The sequence below is a fragment of the Bufo gargarizans genome, chromosome 8 (assembly GCF_014858855.1).
Source record: "Bufo gargarizans isolate SCDJY-AF-19 chromosome 8, ASM1485885v1, whole genome shotgun sequence".
Taxonomy (NCBI): Eukaryota; Metazoa; Chordata; class Amphibia; order Anura; family Bufonidae; genus Bufo; species Bufo gargarizans.
In genome coordinates, this window is record NC_058087.1 from 32027123 (window position 1) to 32050482 (window position 23360).

Here is a 23360-nt window from a genome sequence, read left to right on the forward strand (position 1 = left end):
TATCTATCTATCTATCTATCTGTATATCTATCTATCTATCTATCGTCCTCTTTTGTATCATGTACCTATACTGGGTGACTCTGTCTGGACACCACACTGAACAGCAGGGGGCGCTCTGCATGGGGTGGCATCACTTGCTGCCAGTGGAGCAGATGTGGATGTAGCTGGGCTAATGACTGCTCACAATATGAAGTCGTATCTGCCAGGACTTTGAGGTCCTGAATGGACATATAACCTGATTACTGACCTGCCCACACGGTGACATTTGTGGTTTTGCCGATATGACAGATCTGGTGGTTGTCGATGTCTATTAGATTACATGCTGTCTGTGTGATTTCCTGCAGAATCATAAACCTCTCCCTGTCTCATGCGTCTTCTAATGACCTGAACGCTGTGTTCTCTCCACAGGGCTCCACCAAGTCCTCCAGAAGTAGCCAGTCCCGCCGCAGACCATCCAGGTGAGGATCAGAGGACACTGACCAAAGCCAAAATACTCCCTTAACCCGTGTACTACTACCAGGGATCAAATCTATCTCATATCTATCACCACTATATGCACTAAGACACAAGTAAACGGTGACTATGTGAAAAAAGTAAAACACATGACTGCTATACTTACTATTAGACAAAGTAGAAGCTCTTAGACTCAAAAATGTCATGCCCATCTACCATCCACAAGGTGTCTTCTAACAGACGGGACCTACTCTAACACATGCTTGCATTCTACAAGATTCTGGGTCAAAGGAGCATCCAGCTATTGAGATGAGCAAATTTCCGCTTATGAAATTCGTTCACACTTCGTTTGTTGGTTAAAGGTGAATTGCGTTATGGATTCCATTACCACGGACCATAACGCAATTCTTTGACGGAATGCATAACGGAATGCCTTTGGAGTCCTCTCCTGCATAACTGAAATGGGACGGATTCGTTCTGCAGCCCATAGACGTCTATTATGACGGAATGAATATTGGAATGTCTCTAAAGGCATTCCGTCATAGAATTGCGTTATGGTCCGTGGTAACAGAATCCATAACGCAATTCACCTTTAACCAAGCGGAAATTCGCTCATCTCTAGATGCTCCTTTGACCCAGAATCTTGTAGGATACAAGCATGCGTTAGAGTAGGTCCCGTCTGTTAGAAGCCACCTTGTCGATGGTAGATGGGCTCAACATATTTTTGATCAATAATATGCGCTAAGAGCTTCTACTTTGTCTAATAGTAAGTATAGCAGTCATGCATTTTACTTTTTTTTCACATAGTCACCGTTTACTTGTGTCTTAGTGCATATAGTGGTGTGCTGCTACTTCTAGTTCTACATATATAATTGCCATGGTAGCTTGCACCTGCTATCCACCTGGAGGTGCTGGTTCATTCTTTGATTATATCTATCTATCTGTCTTTATCTCTTATTTATCTATCTACCTATCTAACTACATTCTTTGTCTTGGTTTTATTGTGTGTCCATGTTTTTTTGATAAATTCTCCACTTTGTATATAGGGTGTATTGCAGTGATGTAGCAGAGCTGCATTGGTGGAATGTTCTCAGCTTAGATAGGAATGGAGCACAGATGGGGATTTGGTGCCCTCTCACACAGACAGCTGCTCTCTGCCTTTCCCCCTTCTCTTAGAACATAGGGTGAGGCCGCTCACATACCTCTCATCCCTTGTGACACAGTACAATCTAGCATGGAAATTTCCTGAGAATGATCAGGACTTGGGAGAAAAGAAGCCTATTTAGATGCTCCACACATGTGACTCTCGTATCACACTATATCTTGTTTTTCTGAGCTGTTATGGAGACCATGGCTGTTTGCATGGTGGTCACAGACAATATGTGGATTGCAAGGAAATGTCCTACATAGAGACGAGATGCCTGGGACTTTAGATGTACCGTCTTGCATGGTTTCTGTAGGATCCGTCATGAGCAGGTCTTTATCCCACAGGAGCTTGAGCTTGATGCACACCATGGAGGACAGCTGTGAGTTGGATCTCATCTATATCACAGAGCGGATCATCTCCGTCACCTTCTCTGCAGGGACAGAAGAGGCCAACTTCTGCCGAAACCTCAAGGAGGTGGCACATATGCTGAAATCCAAACATGGGGACAACTACCTGGTGAGTCCCTCTGAAGACATGACCACTTCCATGTAATGAAGGGTTCCCAACATAATACATAATAATAATTTTCTTCTTCTGTTTTAGATCTTCAATTTATCCGAGAGAAGACATGACATCAGCAAGTTACATTCTAAGGTGAGATATACAGGCTGCTGAGGAATCCGGAGGCCATGTAGACTTTGTAGAAGCCTGAATTAGGAGGAGCAGGTAGAAGCCAAGAAGATGGTAGGTGCGGGTCACGTTGGCTTAACATATAGATGGGTGAAGGCTGTGATCATTTCATAGACTGGTGGAGGTCATGTTGAATTATATTAAAGATTAATGGAGGCTATAATTGTGTAGCACATTAGTGGAGGTCCTGTTGACTTATGCTATGGAAAGACAGAGGCTGTTATGGAGACTGGAGGAGATCACATTGGCCAATAATATATATAGGAGGAGGCTGTGAGTTTATATCAGGTTGGTGGAGCTAATGTTGGATTATTTAATAGAAAGATGGAGGCTGTGAACCTCCTAGAAGACTGGTGGAAGCTGTTGGATTATATTATAGATGGGTGGAGGATGTTATAGGTTAGAAGTCATTTTGGCTTATGATTTAGATATGGAGAAGCCAAGATTATGTTGATGGCTGGTGGTGGCTGTGCTGACCTGTGGATAGGTATAGACTGGCTGGTTGAGGATGTGGCAATTTATAGATCGGTGGAGGATGGCTGATGGAGGCTGTAGTGATTTATAGATAGGTGGAGGCTAGCAGGTGGATGTATTTGGTGGCCTTTATAGCATGACTGATGGAGACTGTGGTGACTTATAGGTAGGTTGAGGTTGGCTGGTGGATGCTGTGTTCACTTAGTATCATGGCTGTTGGAGGCTGTGGTGGCTTATAGTTAGGTGGAGGCTGTGGTGACCTGGGTGGTCACTTATGGTCACTTCTAGGTAGGTTTAGGTTGAATGGGGGAGGTTGTGGTCACTTAGTATCATGGCTGGTGGAGGCTGTGGTGGCTTATAGTTAGGTATAGGCTGCCCAGTGGAGGCTGTGGTGACCTGGTGGTCACTTATGGTCATTTCTAGGTAGGTTGAGGTTGAATGGTGGAGGTTGTGATCACTTAGTATCATGACTGGTTGAGGCTGTAGTGGTTTATAGTTAGGGATAGGCTGGCCAGTAGTAGTAGTATCATGGCCGGTGGAGGCTCTGTTAACAGTATCATGGCTGAGAGAGGCAGTGGTGGCTTATAGTCAGGAATAGGCTGGCTGTAGGAGGCCAGGGTGACTTAGTATCATGACCAGTGAAGGTCTTGTTGGTTGACAGCCCTAGTATGGACTACTTAGATATCCCATGAGGACATGGGTGGTCACCGGGTGGGTGATGCACTTTTTCATGCTCTTATGTTATCTGCTTGTCCAGTCAATTACTGCACCCAGATGACCACTAGACACTGTGCATCTGTGATGACTAGACATAAAGATTCAGATGTATCGATGTGGAGGAAGCAAGGAAATGAGGCCGGGGGTCTGTGCGGTATGGAGAGGAAGGAGACTTGTTACCTCTCATTAGGAGTCCGGCTGAACTGGAAGACACCAGACAGTGATTATAGTAAAGCATTTGCCTGTCTGGATGTTACTTAAAGGGATTGTCCAGAATTGGAAAAACATAGCTATGTTTATAGAAAAATGGCACCACACTCAGGTTACATGTGGTATTGCACCTCAGCCCTATTGACTTCAATAGAACTGATCTGCAAACCATTCATGGCCCTGGAAAAAGAAAAAAACAGCCATGTCAAGGACATCCCCTAAAAATTAACGCTCCATTCTGACTCCTTTTGCTCTCTGTTATCAGTCCTACTCCATCCTGAGGATGGGCACTGACAACATGTTATCCCCCAGCCCACATGCTGCATCCTGACTACTATTACTGAATGGTCTTGTTTTGATCCGCAGGTGCTGGATTTTGGGTGGCCAGACGTGCACGCCCCAGCACTCGAGAAGGTCTGCAGCATCTGTAAAGCAATGGACACCTGGCTGAACGCTGATCCTCACAACGTGGTCGTCATCCACAATAAAGTAAGTGATGACCACATGGTCCTACCATGAACTATAGATGACCATAGACATCAGCTTCTTTTCAGCAGATCTGGTCCTACAACGTGTCAGTGAAACCCACATGTCTGAGATCATCCAAGGAAGATGAAGGGAGGGATTCTGATCAGTCTACCAGTCAGATATACTATATTTGTGGGTGCAGACCCGAAGACCCAAAGTCAAGTTAAATAGCAAGATAAATACCCTGAATATTGCAGAGCACAGAAATAATATTATAATGTCTCCTGATGTTTTATTTCAGGGGAACCGTGGACGGACTGGTGTGGTCGTTGCAGCATACATGCACTACAGCAATATATCTGCCAGGTATGCAGGGGAGCACCCAGGAATTTTGGCTAGGGGGGGTCCGAAAGGCAAAAAAATGTGGCATGTGTAGTGTGCTGTGCTAATTCAATTTTTCAAAGCCCCCTTTATATTTAAAACTGCAGGGACGGGGGGGGGGTGTAGCGTGTTGCGCTGATTCTTTTACTTGGTGATTCTAAAAGCTCCGCAGGAAAAGAACAATGCGGCGCGCGATTTTTTGGGCTCCGCCCATTATTAAAAGCCCCTCCTACATATAATAGGCCACTCCCAACAAACACTGTACAGCTGACATTCTATAGTTGCGGCCTGTCTCTACACATCATACTGAGAGGGGGAGGCTGTCCTGGCTGCACTGCCTGCTTCACATTATACAATAGACAGCCGGCTGCAGCCAGGAAGCTCCTCGGCTCTCCTCCCTCCCCAGACCCTGCTCAAGGCCTGTGGCCCCCCCACCATCTGCCACCAGCCCGTGGCCTGCTGCCCCCTTTGGCCGTCCTCACCCAGCTCTGAATCCTCCTTCTGCAAATGGCAGGGGGAGGACCCGGAGCATCTTATCTCCTACATAGCGCCTCATACCTCTTACATCCAGTGATGTCACCTTTGTTGTAGACGTTCTCTTTCCTCATCTTCTCCATTCAGACCAGACCGCCATGATGATTTTTCAGCCATCTCCCGTCTCTGCAGAGATTAACAAACAGACATTAGTTTCCCACATTTCCATCATCTTCTGAACACCCTTTCCTGCCACCCCCAATACTGTGCCCGCTGTGCCCCCAATACTATACTGCAGAAACAGTCCCCCTGGAAATACTACTACCACACAGATAGTGCCCCCTTCAACAATTATTGGCACACAGTGCTCTAAAAAAATAACTGCGCCCAGACACTAATAGTATAAAGATAATGTCCCCCAAAAATTATTGTGCTAAGCTGAAACGTGGCAGGGTGCCCCCAAAGTAACAGGGCTCCCCAAAATAGAAATAATTCTCTGCCAGAGCACACTTAGTAGTAATAATGCCCCTATAGTGCCCATACTAGTAATCATGTTCCTCATAGCCCCCCAGTATTAGCAAAGCTCCGCATAATACCTCCTAGTACTAATAATTCTCCCTACAATATGACAGTACATGAAATACCCCCGCTTAGTGCCCGCTGTTGAGCTAATGTCCCCATAATGTATGCCAGTATAAAATACCCCTATATAGTGCCCCAGTAAATGCCCTCATAGTGCTCCTCTCCCCCTTCCCCATAGTGTCCCCCATAATATGCCAGTAAAAAATGCCCCTTCTAAGTGCCACCATATGCCCCAATAGTGCTCCTCTCCCCCATAGTGCCTACCATAATGTGCCAGTAAAAAATGCCCCTTTAGTGCCACCAGATGCCATAATGCCCCCATAATGTGCCAATAAGAATAAAGGCCCCTTTAGAGCCCCCACTTCCCCTTAGTGCCCCCAAATAATGCCCCTATAGTGCCATCAGATGCCCCATAGTGCTCCTCTCCCCCATAATGTGCCAGTAAGAAGTGCCACCCAAAAAAAAAGTACCACCAGATGCTCCATAGTGCCGTTCTCCCCTTTAGTGCCCCCATAGTGCCGTTCTCCCCTTTAGTGCCCCCATAGTGCCAGCTCCCCTTCAGTGCCCCCATAGTGCCGTTCTCCCCTTTTGTGCCCCCATAGTGCTGTTCTCCCCTTTAGTGCCCCCATAGTGCCAGCTCCCCTTTAGTGCCCCCATAGTGCCGTTCTCCCCTTTAGTGCCCCCATAGTGCCTGCTCTCCTTTAGTGCCCCCATAGTGCCAGCTCCCCTTTGGTGCCCCCATAGTGCCGTTCTCCCCTTTAGTGCCCCCATAGTGCCGTTCTCCCCTTTAGTGCCCCCACAGTGCCAGCTCCCCTTTAGTGCCCCCATAGTGCCGTTCTCCCCTTTAGTGCCCCCATAGTGCCAGCTCCCCTTCAGTGCCCCCATAGTGCCGTTCTCCCCTTTTGTGCCCCCATAGTGCTGTTCTCCCCTTTAGTGCCCCCATAGTGCCAGCTCCCCTTTAGTGCCCCCATAGTGCCGTTCTCCCCTTTAGTGCCCCCATAGTGCCAGCTCCCCTTTAGTGCCCCCATAGTGCCGTTCTCCCCTTTTGTGCCCCCATAGTGCTGTCCTCCCCTTTAGTGCCCCCATAGTGCCAGCTCCCCTTTAGTGCCCCCATAGTGCCGTTCTCCCCTTTAGTGCCCCCATAGTGCCAGCTCCCCTTTAGTGCCCCCATAGTGCCGTTCTCCCCTTTAGTGCCCCCATAGTGCCAGCTCTCCTTTAGTGCCCCCATAGTGCCAGCTCCCCTTTGGTGCCCCCATAGTGCCGTTCTCCCCTTTAGTGCCCCCATAGTGCCAGCTCCCCTTTAGTGCCCCCATAGTGCCGTTCTCCCCTTTAGTGCCCCCATAGTGCCAGCTCCCCTTTAGTGCCCCCATAGTGCCGTTCTCCCCTTTAGTGCCCCCATAGTGCCGTTCTCCCCTTTTGTGCCCCCATAGTGCTGTTCTCCCCTTTAGTGCCCCCATAGTGCCAGCTCCCCTTTAGTGCCCCCATAGTGCCGTTCTCCCCTTTAGTGCCCCCATAGTGCCAGCTCCCCTTTAGTGCCCCCATAGTGCCAGCTCCCCTTTAGTGCCCCCATAGTGCCAGCTCCCCTTTAGTGCCCCCATAGTGCCGTTCTCCCCTTTAGTGCCCCCATAGTGCCAGCTCTCCTTTAGTGCCCCCATAGTGCCAGCTCCCCTTTGGTGCCCCCATAGTGCCAGCTCCCCCCCTCCAAAAAAACAACAACAACAACAAATACACTGATACTTACCTCCAGCAGCCTCTTCCGGTCTGTGTCCCTGCTGTGTGCTGCCCGGCTCAGGCAGCACGATGATGACGTCATCGCGCTGCTAGAGCCGGCCTCTGATAGGCTGCAGGCATTAGTGCCTGCGGCCTATCAGAAGAACAGGGGAGGGACACGCCTCTCCCTCCCCTGCTCTGCCGCAGCACAGCCATCTATATCGCTGTCCTAAGGACAGCGATATAGATGCATTAGATATGGAGATGAGCGCTTCCACAATGGAAGCGCTCATCTCCTACGGCCCCCCACCACCGCCGCCGCAAATGCCCGCAATTTACATCCAGGGCCGCGCCGCCTGTGGTGCGGCCCTGGAGGATGAAAAAAAAAATTTGGGCTGGTTGTTCTAGGGGGGGTCCAGACCCGCTGGACCCCCCCTGTAGGTGCGCCACTGCAGGTATGTATGCCCGGGTTATACCAGCTGTACATATATAATTATATACAGGAGATGCCCAGGTTATACCAGCATGGTCTGTATCATATGTACAAGAAGATGTATAACTTATACCTACTGTACATATATAATTATACACAGGAGATGCCCAGGTTATACCAGCATGGTCCATATCACTATATACAAGAAGATGTATAACTTATACCAGCTGTACATATATAATTATATACAGGAGATACCCAGGTTATACCAGCATGGTCCATATCACTATATACAAGAAGATGTATAACTTATACCAGCTGTACATATATAATTATATACAGGAGATGCCCAGGTTACACCAGCATGCTCCATATCACTATATACAAGAAGATGTGTAACTTATACCAGCTGTACATATATAATTATATACAGGAGATACCCAGGTTATACCAGCATGCTCCATATCACTATATACAAGAAGATGTATAACTTATACCAGCTGTACATATATAATTATATACAGAAGATGCCCAGGTTATACCAGCATGCTCCATATCACTATATACAAGAAGATGTATAGCTTATACCAGCTGTACATATATAATTATATACAGGAGATACCCAGGTTATACCAGCATGGTCCATATCACTATATACAAGAAGATGTGTAACTTATACCAGCTGTACATATATAATTATATACAGGAGATACCCAGGTTATACCAGCATGCTCCATATCACTATATACAAGAAGATGTGTAACTTATACCAGCTGTACATATATAATTATATACAGGAGATGCCCAGGTTATTCCAGCATGCTCCATATCACTATATACAAGAAGATGTATAACTTATACCAGCTGTACATATATAATTATACACAGGAGATGCCCAGGTTACACCAGCATGCTCCATATCACTATATACAAGAAGATGTATAACTTATACCAGCTGTACATATATAATTATATACAGGAGATGCCCAGGTTATTCCAGCATGCTCCATATCACTATATACAAGAAGATGTATAACTTATACCAGCTGTACATATATAATTATATACAGGAGATGCCCAGGTTATACCAGCTGTACATATATAATTATATACAGGAGATACCCAGGTTATACCAGCATGCTCCATATCACTATATACAAGAAGATGTGTAACTTATACCAGCTGTACATATATAATTATATACAGGAGATGCCCAGGTTATACCAGCTGTACATATATAATTATATACAGGAGATACCCAGGTTATACCAGCATGCTCCATATCACTGTATACAAGAAGATGTATAACTTATACCAGCTGTACATATATAATTATATACAGGAGATGCCCAGGTTATACCAGCATGGTCCATATCACTATATACAAGAAGATGTGTAACTTATACCAGCTGTACATCTATAATTATATACAGGAGATGCCCAGGTTATACCAGCATGCTCCATATCACTGTATACAAGAAGATGTATAACTTATACCAGCTGTACATATATAATTAAAAGTACTTATACCCCTTGAACTTTTCCACATTTTCACGTTACACCCACAAACAAATGTATTTTATTGGGATTTTATGTCATAGATTAACACAATGTAGTAAGCATGTGTGAAGTGAAAAGAAAATGATACATTGTTTTCAAAAGTTTTAATAAATAAAAATCTGAAAAGTGTGGAGTGCATTTGTATTCAGTCCCCCAGAGTCAATATTTTGTAGGACCACCTTTCACTGCCAGTCTTTTGGGGTATATCTCTACTAGCGTTGCACATCTATAGGCTGAAATGTTTGCCTATTCTTCTGGGCAGAAGAGCTCGCACTCGGATGGAGAGAGTCTGTGAACAGCAGTTTTCAGATTCTCAATGGGATTTAGGTCTGGATTGTGACCGGGCCATTCTAGCACATGAATATGCTTTGATCTAAACCCTTCCGTTGTAGCTCTGGCTGGATGCTGAGGGTTGTTGTCCTACTGGATGGTGAACCTCTGCTCCGGTCGGAAGTCTTTTTCCGCCTCTACCAGGTTTTCCTCCAGGATTGCCCTGTATTTAGCTCCATCCATCTTCCTGTCACCTCTGACCAGCTTCCCTGTCCCTGCTGAAGAAAAGCCTGCCCCCGGCATGATGCTGCCCCCTCCCTATTTCACAGGAGGTTGGTGTGTTCAGGGTGATGTGCAGGGTTAGTTTTCCACCACACATAGCGTTTTGCATTTAGGCCAAAAAGTTCACCTTTGGTCTCATCTGACCAGAGCACCCTCTTCCACATGTTTGCTGTGTCCCCTTGTGGCAAACTGCAAATTGGACTTCTTATGGCTTTCTTTCAAAAATGGCTTTGTTCTTGCCACTCTTCCATAAAGGCCAGATTTGTGGAGTACACAACTATAATAGTTGTCATGTGGACAGATTCTCCCACCTGAGCTGTGGATCTCTGCAGCTCCTCCAGAGTGACCATGGACCTCTTGGCTGCTTCTCTAATTAGTTCTCCCTTTGCCCGGGCTCTCAGTTTAGGTGGACAGCCATGTCTTGGTAGGTTTGCAGTTGTGCCATACTCCTTCTGTTTTTGGATGATGGATTGAACAGTGCTACGTGAGATGTTCAGAGTTTAGGATGTTCAGAGCTTAACACTTCTCCATAACTTTATCCCTGACCTGTCTGTTGTGTTCCTTGGTTTTCATGATGCTGTTTGATCACTAATGTTCACTAACAAACCTCTGAGGCCTTCACAGAACAGCTGTAGTTATACTGAGAATAAATTACACACAGGAGGACCCTATTTACTAATTAGGTGACTTCTGAAGGAAGTTGGTCACACTGGATTTTATTTAGAGGTATTAGAGTACAGGGGGCTGAATACAAATGTACTTCACACTTTTCAGATTTTTATTTATTAAAAATTTGGAAAACTATGTATCGTTTTTATTTTTATTTCTAACATACTTGCTATTTTGTGTTGGTCTATCATATAAAATCCCAATAAACTACTTTTAAGTTTGTGGGTGTAACCTGAAAAAATGTGGAAAAGTTCAAGGGGTATGAATACTTTTTCAATGCACTTTACGGGGGATACTCAGGTTATACCAGCATGGTCCATATCAGGCATAGAAGAAGATGTATCCAGCAGTTTTACTCCATATCGTAGGATATGTTGCCATTTGTATCTCTGGATACTGGATTATATACATATATACACTATATATCTTCTTACGTATAGACTACAGTAAGTAAAGACGTATTTTCTGTTATTTCTGGCCGTGGCTTAGGTGTTGGGGTCTCACACACCCGGTGCTGGGTTGGTCACTGTGACGCCTCCTCCTGGTGTCCATATGACGGGTCACTTCTGCCTTTGAGACCTGATGGGAGAGGTTATTGGGGCTCCATCTGGGAGATCTCATAGATAAACAGAGGAATAGTTTTGCAACCAAATATTTCTGCTCAGCATTTTAAAATTGGAATAACCTTAGAAATACATTAGAGGCGGCCACACTGGGACAGAGCAATGTAATTGCTGTGCCACCCAGGGAACCATCTCCAGGCTGTGGGTCTCCTATGGAGCCCTCTCTGGGTTTAGCATAACATAGAGCATGTCTATCCAGATTGCATGGGCCCAGGAACAGAACTATGGTAGGTGCAGAGGTGACAATCGGACGAGGGCCCTGGAGCCTTAGGGTCTATATGATGATACTGCAAATGAAATGTAATGATTGGAGGTTACAGATCTTGCATTGGGGTCAAGAGGTAATGTTATTCCTTTGCATGAGACCCCCAATCCTAGTTGGATCTGACACTTGCTCAGGTTTGTTTGCCACTGGCCCTCGCTCGTGGGATAAACCTTGCATCTTATTAAAATGCGCTGGGAATGTGGTTTATATCGGAGCCCCTACCTTTAGTGGTAACTAGATGGCGGGGGCCTCCCAAGGGGTTGGGTTTTCCGATCTTACATATATAACGTAATATAATTCATACTTTTGTTTCTGTATGATGGACCCACAGTGCAGACCAGGCCCTGGACAGATTTGCCATGAGACGGTTTTACGAAGATAAAGTTCTCCCCGTTGGTCAGCCGTCCCAGAAAAGGTCAGTAATCACCACCCTGTTGCTACTGCCCAACTATAGGCGTCAGAGCTGGAATGGTTACAGAATAAAATGGCGCCATATATTTAACAATAATACGTTTTCGGATGTGGTGTCAATATAAACATGACCACCAGGGGGCAAGAGTCCGGTATTCATGCAGAAAACCAATTTTTGCTACTTTTTGTTCCAATAGTTTTAATGACTTTTATATTTACTTATAAATGTATCTTATTTATTTGTTTATTATCTTGCAATGTCTGTACTTCTGGCTCCGGTTCACACACGCAGAAGGCTGGGTCTTGTAGCAAACTCATATTTGGGTCGCCCCTGCTTCCCTATGTACCGAGTTGAGAATTGAGCATCAGATTTTAGAGGTGGCGTTGTTTAAAGCAGAACCCCGTTGTAGTTGACTCATTGGTATTCACTGTGCACCAGGGTCCGGGAGGGTCATGCTTATAATCGGTGTCACGTATTCAGTCGTTGCTGTGACTCGCGGTCATGTCTGGACGCTTCGTGATCTGCACTTTTTTACATTCTCTCGACCTTGTACCCGGCAGGTATATCCATTATTTCAGCGGTCTGCTGTCCGGGGCCATCAAGATGAATAACAAACCGCTGTTTCTCCACCACGTCATCATGCACGGGATCCCAAACTTTGAGTCGAAAGGAGGTAAGAGACGGATCCCTGGTCACATGACTGGCGTGAAACATTATAAGATATATTATAGTTCCATAGCTATTCTCTTCCTGCGGAATAATCACAGCTTGCAGTTAGTTTATGCTCTCGCTGCCTACAGCAACTCTGGCGTTGTAACCCTATGGCAACACTTCAAGTGATGGTGGTTCAGTGTCATCATAGGGATAGTGAGGGGTTAAATGCTCATCTATGCTCACATCCTGCATGATTTCAGTACAGACAGTTATGTGTGGACATTGCTGGTTATTTGGATCCATACTTTTCCCACTACAACACTGAAAGGTCTTCTGTCCTAAAAAGCTTCCAAATCCGTGACAATGTGCTAACGTGTATGAACTCTGATCCGTAATTGTCTCCTTTCTCTCTTAGGATGTCGACCGTTCCTGAAGATCTATCAGGCCATGCAGCCCGTCTACACCTCCGGAATATAGTGAGCTCTGCTTTACTGATTTGTCTAGAATGGAAAACTATTTATTATTAGATATACACCGATATTTGGCACATATCTGTTGCAGATTCGGTCACAAAGGGGATTTGCGGCCAAAACTGCGACTTTTTCCTGCTCATGCCAGGTGTAAAAAGGGGGAGGGATGTGGGTGGGGGAGGGGTAATTATCTAAATCTACGCCAGCAAGGGAGCTGCGGAAGATCTAGGCCGGCGGTGGATGCGCCCAAGTTATTTAGAGGTCGGTGTCTCAACATAACTTAGGCGGATCATGCGCCATCACAAGGGGTATTAAGACCGGCGTCTAAAATGCCGATCTAAGTGACCCCAATAATATCTATGTGAATCTATCTATCTCCTATCTATCTCATATCTATCTATCTATCTAATATCTATCTATCTCATATCTATCTATCTATCTATCTATCTATCTATCTATCTATCTATCTATCTCATATCTATCTCATATCTATCTATCTATCTCATATCTATCTTCTATCTATCTTCTATCTATCTCACATCTATCTACCTACTTATCTAATCTGTCTCTTTCTTTCTCGCTCTGTCCTGGCCGGTTGTTACAATGTATCAGTCTGGAATCTAGGCTGTTTATCTCACAGAGGATACTGTATACAATTGTGTCAAACCCTCAGCTGTGAGAAGGATGGGTTTTTAGCTTACATTATCCATCACTAGACAGTTGTACAGTTTTTCTCCATGTGACTGGACAACCTGTTTGTGCCTCTTTCTGCCACTAGAGGGCGACATGTGAGCTGCAAACAGACGGCTCCTTATAGATTCTCTATGTTCTATGGGTCGTGTCTGCTTATTACTGGTGTAATGTCCTCAGTCGCTGCCCATGACAAGGAAGACAACTTTATGACTTTAATGTCTGGGCTGCACAACGACTCTGGCGCCAGGGGGACCTCCTGCCCATGGATTTCTATTGAGACATAAAGGCATTTCCCCTTTAAAGACATAATATCACCAAGAAGTAAAATCCTTGGTTCATGTTCTTCAGTCAATTTGTTAAAAATGCAATTTTTGTCATGAGAAAGCTGGGAAAAATCTGATACGGCTGCCATTAAAAATCCCATAGGTGGGGGGAGGTGTCTCACTCGGCTTTCCTAGGAACCTGAATGGCCAATTCTGGAAATATTTGGGACATGTAATTAAATTACTAGTTACTCTATATTTTCGGGAGTCTGGGGGATGCAGCTGGGCCTGTTCTGTCCATGGACCCAGTCGCCTCCTTTCGGATGTTTTTCCACGTCTTGTGCGGATTCCCACATATTTGGGGCTGTTTACAGCGGATTCGCATTCCTTCCCACGACCCTTCCACTTTCACTTCCTGCTGCTTTTAAGTTTCACCTCGTGCCGTGACCCCTGGTTATGATGTCAGGGTATCCATGGGGACCAGCGCCGGCGCCCCTTCTGCCACGTTACCTAATGGGGCTTGTAGTTTTCCATACAAAGATGGTCCTGATGCATTTCGGTTCAATAGGGAGGCTGAAGCAGGAATTATCATCTAGTTGTGGTGGAACTACAACTCCCAGCAGTTAAGATCGGAGCAAAATATTTGTGCTGTTAAGGCAAAAATGTCACACAAAAAAATGATGGACTTAAGGCCTGCGTCTATAGGGAGCTGGATGATATATAATAGGTGGTCTTTTTAAGGGGAAGTACAGTAAAAAAAACAATGATCATGCGACCACCAAACCAGTGGCAAGGTTTAACCCTTTGTTTTCCTGTTCCTTTTAGCAACGTGCAAGGAGATAGTCAGACCAGTATCTGCATCACCATAGAGCCGGGGCTGCTGCTTAAAGGCGACATCTTGGTAAGACACAGAATGGGGGAATTTGCAGCATTAAAGGGGTTGTCCGGCCATATATATTGATGATCGCTCCTGAGGATTGGTCATCAATATACATGGCCAGACAACCCCTTTAATACGTGCAATGTACCAGTCAGGTTCATCTGCGGGGACAGTGGCATCTCTTTAATTGGTGCTGAAGTGTGACGCCACCTGGTTAAAGGGTGCTGTTTACCTGGGCACTGGCTGGTGCTACCTGGGCACTGTACTGTAGGTGCCCTATTTATCCAAGTGACACTATCTGGGTGACTCTGTAATGCGTGGCACTCACTAGGGACTGTACGTGTCTGGGACGCAGATCAGCACAGAAAAGCATTTGCATTTCACTCTAGAGTACATTTCCTATTGTGGAGGCTGAAATACTGAAATAGTTATGTATATTCAGCCTCCGTTGTCCAGCAGGCCACAAATACAGCTCTGTCATAGGGAATGTGCCCATCTGTAGCTGGCACTGTGTGGTCTAAATGGGCACAGTATGCTATGGTGTATGTACCTTATCTGGACATTCTGTGGCATTGAGTTCACTATTTATCTGGGTACTGTATATAGACTATTTATTGGGACACTGTATATATAGTATTCATCTGGACACTGTATATAGACGATTTATCTGGGAACTGTATATACACTATTTGAGCACTGTATATACAGTATTTATCTGGGCACTGTATATACACTCTGGGCACTGTATATACAGTATTTATCTAGACACTGCTGTATATACATTATCTGGACACTGCATATAGACACTTTATCTGGGCACTGTAAACTCACTATTTATCTGGACACTGTATATAAACTATTTGGGCATTGTATATATGCTATTTATTGGGACACTGTATATATTTGTGCCAGGATCGGCTAGCTGAGAAGTACGTGCCTGTACCTACCTGAAGCAGTGGAGTTATGCCGGAACTGCTGTATTTTGAGGGTAGCCTGAAGGGGGCTACCCCAGTGTGGATTATGTGATGAAAGGGGAGGGTTGGGCGGGCAGACGTGCCGATGAAGGAGCAGCAGCAGCAGGTACCTCAGGCTGCCTCCTTTTAACCCTATGTGGCCCCGCCTCCCCTAGCACAAACCCAGCAATGTAAACATTGCTTAACACTTGTGCCAGGATCGGCTAGCTGAGAAGTACGTGCCTGTACCTACCTGAAGCAGTGGAGTTATGCCGGAACTGCTGTATTTTGAGGGTAGCCTGAAGGGGCCAAAAACCACACGGATGCAGGAAAGGTTAGGATCTGTGTATTCTAAGTGAAATTACAACAATAAATTATTGAAAGCAAGGGACATTTCCTGTTGAGGATCAGGCACATAACGAGCGTAGCATGCCGATTTCCACCTGCCCAACTTCTGAATGACGTGTGCCGGTACATTATTTTTGGAAGCTGCGGAGGCGGCACCTATGCGAAATGAATGCCCGGTGATGGCTAACGGGTTGCCCCCTGACGAGGAGATCAATAACCGAATGTATCTGAGAAAAGACTGAATGTTCAAGGGGGACCCATCTAGCTGGAAGAGGGGGGCCTCCGCGGGCATGTCCCCGGTGTACTGCAACCATTCGCGTAGGATCGTTACTGGGCACCACCTGTTGTTGGTGGCGAAGTACATGACCGGCACGGATTCCCCAGGTCGGCCCGTCTTGCTGGAGTCCAAGCTGAGGATGAGATGAATACCGTCCCAAACCAGTTGGTTTCTCCGCAAGAATTTTTTGGATGATTTTAAACACGTGAACTCACCTGGCCTGAGGAACCCGTAGAACGCCAGATACAATGCCGCCCTGACGAGTGAGCTGATGTAGTGTCCGAAGGGGTCGTTGGCCAGTGCATCGGAGACTGTCCTCACCATGTTGCCGGTGAAAGGTTGCCTGGCAGGTCTTCTTTTGATGGCCTGTTTCTGGATACCCCTCAGCAAGGATTTGACCGGATGGGCTGTGAACAGAGATGGTTGATCCGGGAACTGTACATACCAATGATGCTGTATGCCCGCGAGGTACAGCTTAATGGTGCTATAAGATAGCTTTAGCTGAGAGTGGCAAAAAGCTATAAACGCCAGCAGGTAAGTGATAGGACCCTCCCCGGCCGGAGGGTAAGAGATTTTGAACCTGTTGAACAACCGCCAGGCCGTCCTGTACGCCTTGCGTGTGTTGCTAGATAGAGAATCGGACATGATGTTCCTAGCCAACTGGAGAAAAGGTGCTATTCCAACAACAGCTGGCCATGAGGCGGGGTTGGTGTTTGGGAACGATCTGCCTCTGGGAAGACCTGAAAGAAGAGGGGAAAGTTAAAGCGAGATAGAGCATCGGCTGCGACATTGCGTTGGCCACTTATGTGCGTGCATATGAAGTTGAAATTGTTTTGCAGAGCCAGCCACACCAGCTTTCGCACGAACGCCATGATGTGCCTGGAGGCTGACCTGCCCTTCATTAGAATGTTGGCGAGAGCCTCATTGTCGGTTAGGAACAGGACTGTCTGGTTGCTCCACTGAGCCCCCCACGTGACAGCTGCTGCTACTATGGGATAAATCTCAAAGAGTGAGGAACTCCTTGAAAACCCTGCGATGCTGGTGACCTCTGCCGGCCATGATTGGGCGAACCAGTGAGTGCCGTGGATGGCTGCAAATCCAGCAGCGGGCGAGGCGTCTGTGTGGATCACTGGGGAATCACTGGATGCCACCGGGATGAACAGGGAAACCCCATTCCATTGGGAGAGAAAGTTGTCCCACATCACCAAGTCAGCGATGGCATCTTGGTCCAGCTGGACTGGGCTGTCTTGGCAGGGTGCTAGCGGGAGGAGTGCCAGGAGCCTTGAAATGAAGGACCTGCCCTGCGGCATGATGCGCATGGCGAAATTCAACATTCCAAGGAGCGACTGAAGATCCGCCCTGGTGGTTACCCTCACTTGTGCCAGTCTGTGAACAACCGTCTTGATTCTGGCCAGCTTGTCCTGAGGAAGACTGGACTTCATGTCTACTATGTTCAAGTGGATTCCTAGAAAGGTGATCTCCGTGCTGGGTCCCTCCACTTTGTGCGGGGCCAATGGAATTCTCAGGTCTGAAAATGCCGTGCGCAGGACTTGTAGGTCTTGAGGTACTTGATCCGGGGATTCTATTAGGAGAAAATCATCTAAGTAGTGGATGACGTGGTTTGCCCTGAAGGTGTTGGTCAAGATCCAATGCAGCGCGCTGGCCAGCTGGTCGAACAACCAGGGGCTGGACTTTGACCCGAAGGTCAGTTTACTGGCAAAATAATAAGCACCCTGCCATTTCATGCCATGCCACTGCCATAACTCAGGATGGATGGGAAGTAATTTGAAAGCATCGGTGATGTCTGCTTTTGACAGCCAGGTGCCTCTGCCTAACCTGATTATGACCTGTATAGCTTCGTCTATAGATGCGTATCTCATGGTGAATTCTTCGGATGGAATCAGAGAGTTCAAGCTTGGTATGTGTAAAGAATGTGGGGCGGACAAATCATAGATTAGGCGTTTTTTATTATTAAATTTGCCGGTCACGATGCCTACTGGATTGACTCTCCAGCATGCGAAGGGAGGTTGGCTAAATGGTCCTATCAAGTATCCCCGGTCTAGCTCAGTGTGGATCAACTGGGTTACCGCCTCGGGGTCCCTGGCTGCGGACTGCAAATTGTCACACTCGAACGTGGTTTGAGGGAGTGCGAGAAGCCCTGTATGAAACCCGTGTGTCAATCCGTGGATGACAAACTGGACCCAGGCCGGGTGTGGATGTTCCGCCAATAATACCGCCAGCAGAGCCACGTTGACCACGCTTAGTCACGCTGGGCCTTGATTCCTTTGAGGGCATGCCGTGCGTGGATGGGCCCTAAAGCAAGTCGCACACAAGTGTAGCAACCTGCACTGGTTGTAGTGACAAATGGCGTAGTTATAGTTGTTACATATCTGGCTCCTGCCAAGGTATTTAATGGGACGACCTAACTTGTCTACCCCGGATGCTGGCTTGGTGTTGGATGGACCTGGGGCTGAGTAAGGTGGTGCCGGATCTGCTACGTGGCTTGTCTGAGAACACCAACCCGTGGTATGAGAGTACGAGTTGCAGACCGTGCAGGTCGGGGCTTTGAGCCCTGCAAAATGGCGGCAGAACAATTCTGTGTCTATATCCGACCAATCCAGCACGTGCTGACACTGGATGAGTGCAGCTGCTGCTTTGGCTGAGAAGGACCGATGATAGTCAAAGAATGCTGTGCCGCCATATTTGTAACCCAATTCCACCACCTTGTACATGTATAGATCCAGTTCAGCCCTCCTATGCGGGTTGACTGTGCAGATCACGTCCCGATATAAGCTGAACGCTAGAACGAATTCTGTGACGTTCAATTTCCTGTTAAGCCTAGCGTCCTTAGACTTCAGGATTACCGAGACCTCCCCACACGCAATGGTTCTATTGTCCGGGGCCTCATGTGTCGCAATAAGCAGGGACGCCAGGTTGAAGTTTTTGCCCTCCAATATGTCCTGCCTTATACTGGCCGGAATGAAGTGGGACGGGGCGATTGAGGGAAAGTGGGATGACCCACCCGAAGCACCGGATGGCCCTGCCACAGGTTCCGCAGGTGTTGGTGTCGCTAATGCTGCCGCCGCCGACCTGGCTTCCACCGAATCCATTCTGGCTTGAAGGTCTGACATGGATGACGCCATATTGTTGATCACGGCGTGTAGTTGGGTTAGTGACGTCTGAATGGTACCCATGGAAACCTCGTCTTGACTCACTGGTGGTCCATCTGACATCAGAAGACGATATAACTCGGCTTTCCTTGCTGATGCTGGGAAGGGGATGCCTCTTCGGCGCAGCTCGGCGGACAACTTTGGGATGGTCCAGGAACGTAACGAGGGTCCCACGCTTCGCTCCGACTGGGTGTCCCCATTGTCTCGCGACGCGGAAGAGCCACCAGGAGTGAATTCTTGCGACATCTTCCTATTGGTTATTAATTGAGAGCGATTAGAACCCCCCTTTCCCGAGCTGCGAGTATGACCTTGTGCTCGAGTGCCCCTGCGGGTGGCCGGGGCGGACCAGCGTGCTACCGCCACCTGCGTGATCGCCCCCCGTAGTCTCCCGGGCTGTGAGGCCCGAAGACAGAACCAGCCCTGGCCCGTATTGGGATGTCCAGGTGGCACCTGTGGAGTGACCATGACTGAGAAGACGTCCTGGTACGTGTGCCTGTGGACGTGACAGGACTTCGTGCTGATGTGTGGAAGAGCGGTGGTGTGCCTGTAGGCGTGACAGGACTTTGACCAGCCTGTGGACGTGGAAGTTGTGTATGACAAGACTGCCTGTGGTCGTGACAGGACTTTATTGCGAGTCTGTGGACGTGACAGACGTTGAGATACGAACACCTGTAGTCGTGACAGTTTTTTTTTTTTTTTTTTCTTTATCAACTGCCTGTAGTCGTGACAGGGTTTTTTTTTTTTTTTTTCCTTTTCTTTATCGAATGCCTGTAGTCGTGACAGGGTTTTTTTTTTTTTTTTTTTCTTTATCGAATGCCTGTAGTCGTGACAGGGTTTTTTTTTTTTTTTTTTTTTTTTTTTACTCTTTATCAAATGCCTGTAGTCGTGACAGGGTTTTTTTTCTTTTTTTTCTTTTTCTTTACCGAATGCCTGTAGTCGTGACAGGGTTTTTTCTTTTCTTTATCAAATGCCTGTAGTCGTGACAGGGTTTTTTTTTTTTTTTTTTTTTCTTTTTCTTTACCGAATGCCTGTAGTCGTGACAGGATTGTATCGCAAGTCTGAAGACGTGACAGACGCGTTATGGATGCCCGTGGTCGTGACAGGACTTAAGTGAGTCTGAGGACGTGACAGACTTTTTTTTTTTTTTTTTGGCCAACCCTCCACCGTGGACTTCACGCCGTGGATGACTGCCTGCTTGCGCTATGGCGGAACCTGATACATACCTTGTTTCCGTGTATGCCTATGGTACCACGAACTGTAAAACATGGACATGGGTTTTATTTTTCCCTGGCCTTCTGACCCCCCCCCCCCCCCCGCCCACAAGGAGTGGCTGGCGACCGGGACTGCGAAGGCCGCCATCCCACCAGACCGTCGCCTGATGAGGACACGGCAAGTCGCATGTGACCTGATTGTGCGGTCGCCTGAACCTGGGGCGTGAATACTACGGCGGTATGAAGAGGTTGCTGAGGTACGTGTAGGATGAACAAAATGCATTTTGACAAGCACCAAAGCAGAACCCTCCCTGATGACATGCGTGGCGTGCCGGTGAACGTGACACTGTATTGCATCTGTGCAACCCTCCCCCCCCCCCTTGCATTCATTTGTTTATATATTTATTTATTTCCAGTGTGTGGCTGAACCATGTGGTGCCCTTGCTTGCAGCCAGGGGGGGGGGCGCTGGACAACAGCCCTGGAGTTCAGCTTGCAGCAGCCTATGCCGAGTGCCAGGTCTCTGGCTGCCGCTGAACCCCCCCCCCCGACCGCGCCGCATGTGGCCACCAGGTGGCGCTGTGCAGAGCGAGTACCGCCGCCGGCCGTGCGGCCAGGAACGCGGTCTGCACTGCACCCATCAGCCGCCGGCTAGCAGAGCAGAGCGCGCCCGCCGGTGTTTGCCATCCCGCCCCCTCAGTGTCCTGAGACGTGCAGCCGCCCCTGTCTTACTTGGAGTCGCGATGATGCGACCTGCACCAGCTGCTTTCCAGACCCGAACCTGACCCTGAACGACCCGGAAGTGCCTCAGACGTGCCGATGAAGGAGCAGCAGCAGCAGGTACCTCAGGCTGCCTCCTTTTAACCCTATGTGGCCCCGCCTCCCCTAGCACAAACCCAGCAATGTAAACATTGCTTAACACATAGTATTCATCTGGACACTGTATATACACTATTTGAGCACTGTATATACACCATTTATCTGGACACTGTATATACAGTATGTATCTGGGCACTGTATATATACCATTTATATGACACTGCTGTATATACATTATCTGGACACTGTATATAGACACTTTATCTGGACACTGTATATAGACGATTTATCTGGGAACTGTATATACACTATTTGAGCACTGTATATACAGTATTTATCTGGACACTGCTGTATATACATTATCTGGACACTATATATAGACACTTTATCTGGGCACTGTAAACTCACTATTTATCTGGGCAGTGTATATAAACTATTTGGGCATTGTATATAGGCTATTTATTGGGACACTGTATATATATAGTATTCATCTGGACACTGTATATACACTATTTGAGCACTGTATATACACCATTTATCTGGACACTGTATATACAGTATTTATCTGGGCACTGTATATATACCATTTATATGACACTGCTGTATATACATTATCCGGACACTGTATATAGACACTTTATCTGGACACTGTATATAGACGATTTATCTGGGAACTGTATATACACTATTTGAACACTGTATATACAGTATTTATATGGGCACTGTATATACAGTATTTATCTGGACACTGCTGTATATACATTATCTGGACACTGCTGTATATACATTATCTGGACACTATATATAGATACTTTATCTGGGCACTGTATACTCACTATTTATCTGGGCACTGTATATACATACTGCTGTGTCAGCTGAACAGAGCAGACACGGGGCTACTCCCAAGGGTGTTATCCCAGCAGTCTCCTGGTTTTCACCCTTTAACTCCTGTTCAGAGTCTGGCTTCGCTGCAGGGGAACCATCCGGCTGCTACCTTCTGGAGTAGTCTTTGTGTGGTTAACAGCTGAACCACGGGGGTTTAGAGATGCCAGTGCACGGCACTGAGGAATCAGGCAAAATCGTAGTCAGGGACAGGCCAAGTTCAGGGCAGACAGAGTGTGTGCAATCCAGAAAACAGTCCGAGGTCAGGTCAGGCAACAGAGGGTCAGAATCCAGGAAACAGGCAAAAGTCAGTACATAGGCAGACAACAAAATAGAAGCTAGTAGACTAGGAACCTTTTTGCTTAATCACCCTCCCAAGGTGGCCAGCCATAGGCTGGTGAAGATTAGGGCACACACGTACTGATCCTTTATGTGCATAGCATAATGAAAGAGGGATAGAGATATCCTGATGGTTGGACCCACTGGGAGGATACAGAGATTGTGAGGCTGGTCAGTCCTGTGGGGACCTGTAGCGCTGGAGGAGGCCTACAAGACAGCAGCTGCCCTTGGCTGATATTTATCTGGACATTGTATATACACCTTTCATCTGGGCAGTGTATGGTTCTTACTGGAAAATGTGTGCACTATTTATCTGGGCAATGTATGGTGTTTGGCCAATTTAACTCTACAGCGTATGAGACCTGGCAATGTGGGTATTATATATCTATGCGATTTATCACACTGGGAAAGATATGTGCTATTTATCTGGGTAATGTATGCCACTTTCTGGTTGATGTGTGTCATTTATCTGGACAATATTCACCACTAACTGGGCATTATGGATCCTATTTATCTGGTAATGTGCACTACTCTGTTTGATGCTTTCATCATTAATCTGGGCAATGTATGGCATTTACTGAGT

General features: G+C 46.9%; 1 protein-coding gene across 8 annotated transcripts in view; it reads left to right on the plus strand.

The window, feature by feature from the left end:
- TNS1 (tensin 1) overlaps positions 1–23360 on the plus strand; it is a 132516-nt gene that overhangs the window by 21182 nt on the left and 87974 nt on the right. For all 8 annotated transcript variants that reach the window (XM_044305134.1, XM_044305130.1, XM_044305129.1 and 5 more), the window contains 9 exons: positions 409–458; positions 1945–2116; positions 2204–2254; positions 4058–4180; positions 4461–4525; positions 11740–11823; positions 12381–12493; positions 12890–12950; positions 14726–14801. In XM_044305134.1, the coding sequence (XP_044161069.1) occupies positions 1958–2116; positions 2204–2254; positions 4058–4180; positions 4461–4525; positions 11740–11823; positions 12381–12493; positions 12890–12950; positions 14726–14801 (732 nt within the window). In that variant the 5' untranslated portion in view covers positions 409–458; positions 1945–1957. The remainder of the gene's footprint in view (positions 1–408; positions 459–1944; positions 2117–2203; positions 2255–4057; positions 4181–4460; positions 4526–11739; positions 11824–12380; positions 12494–12889; positions 12951–14725; positions 14802–23360) is intronic.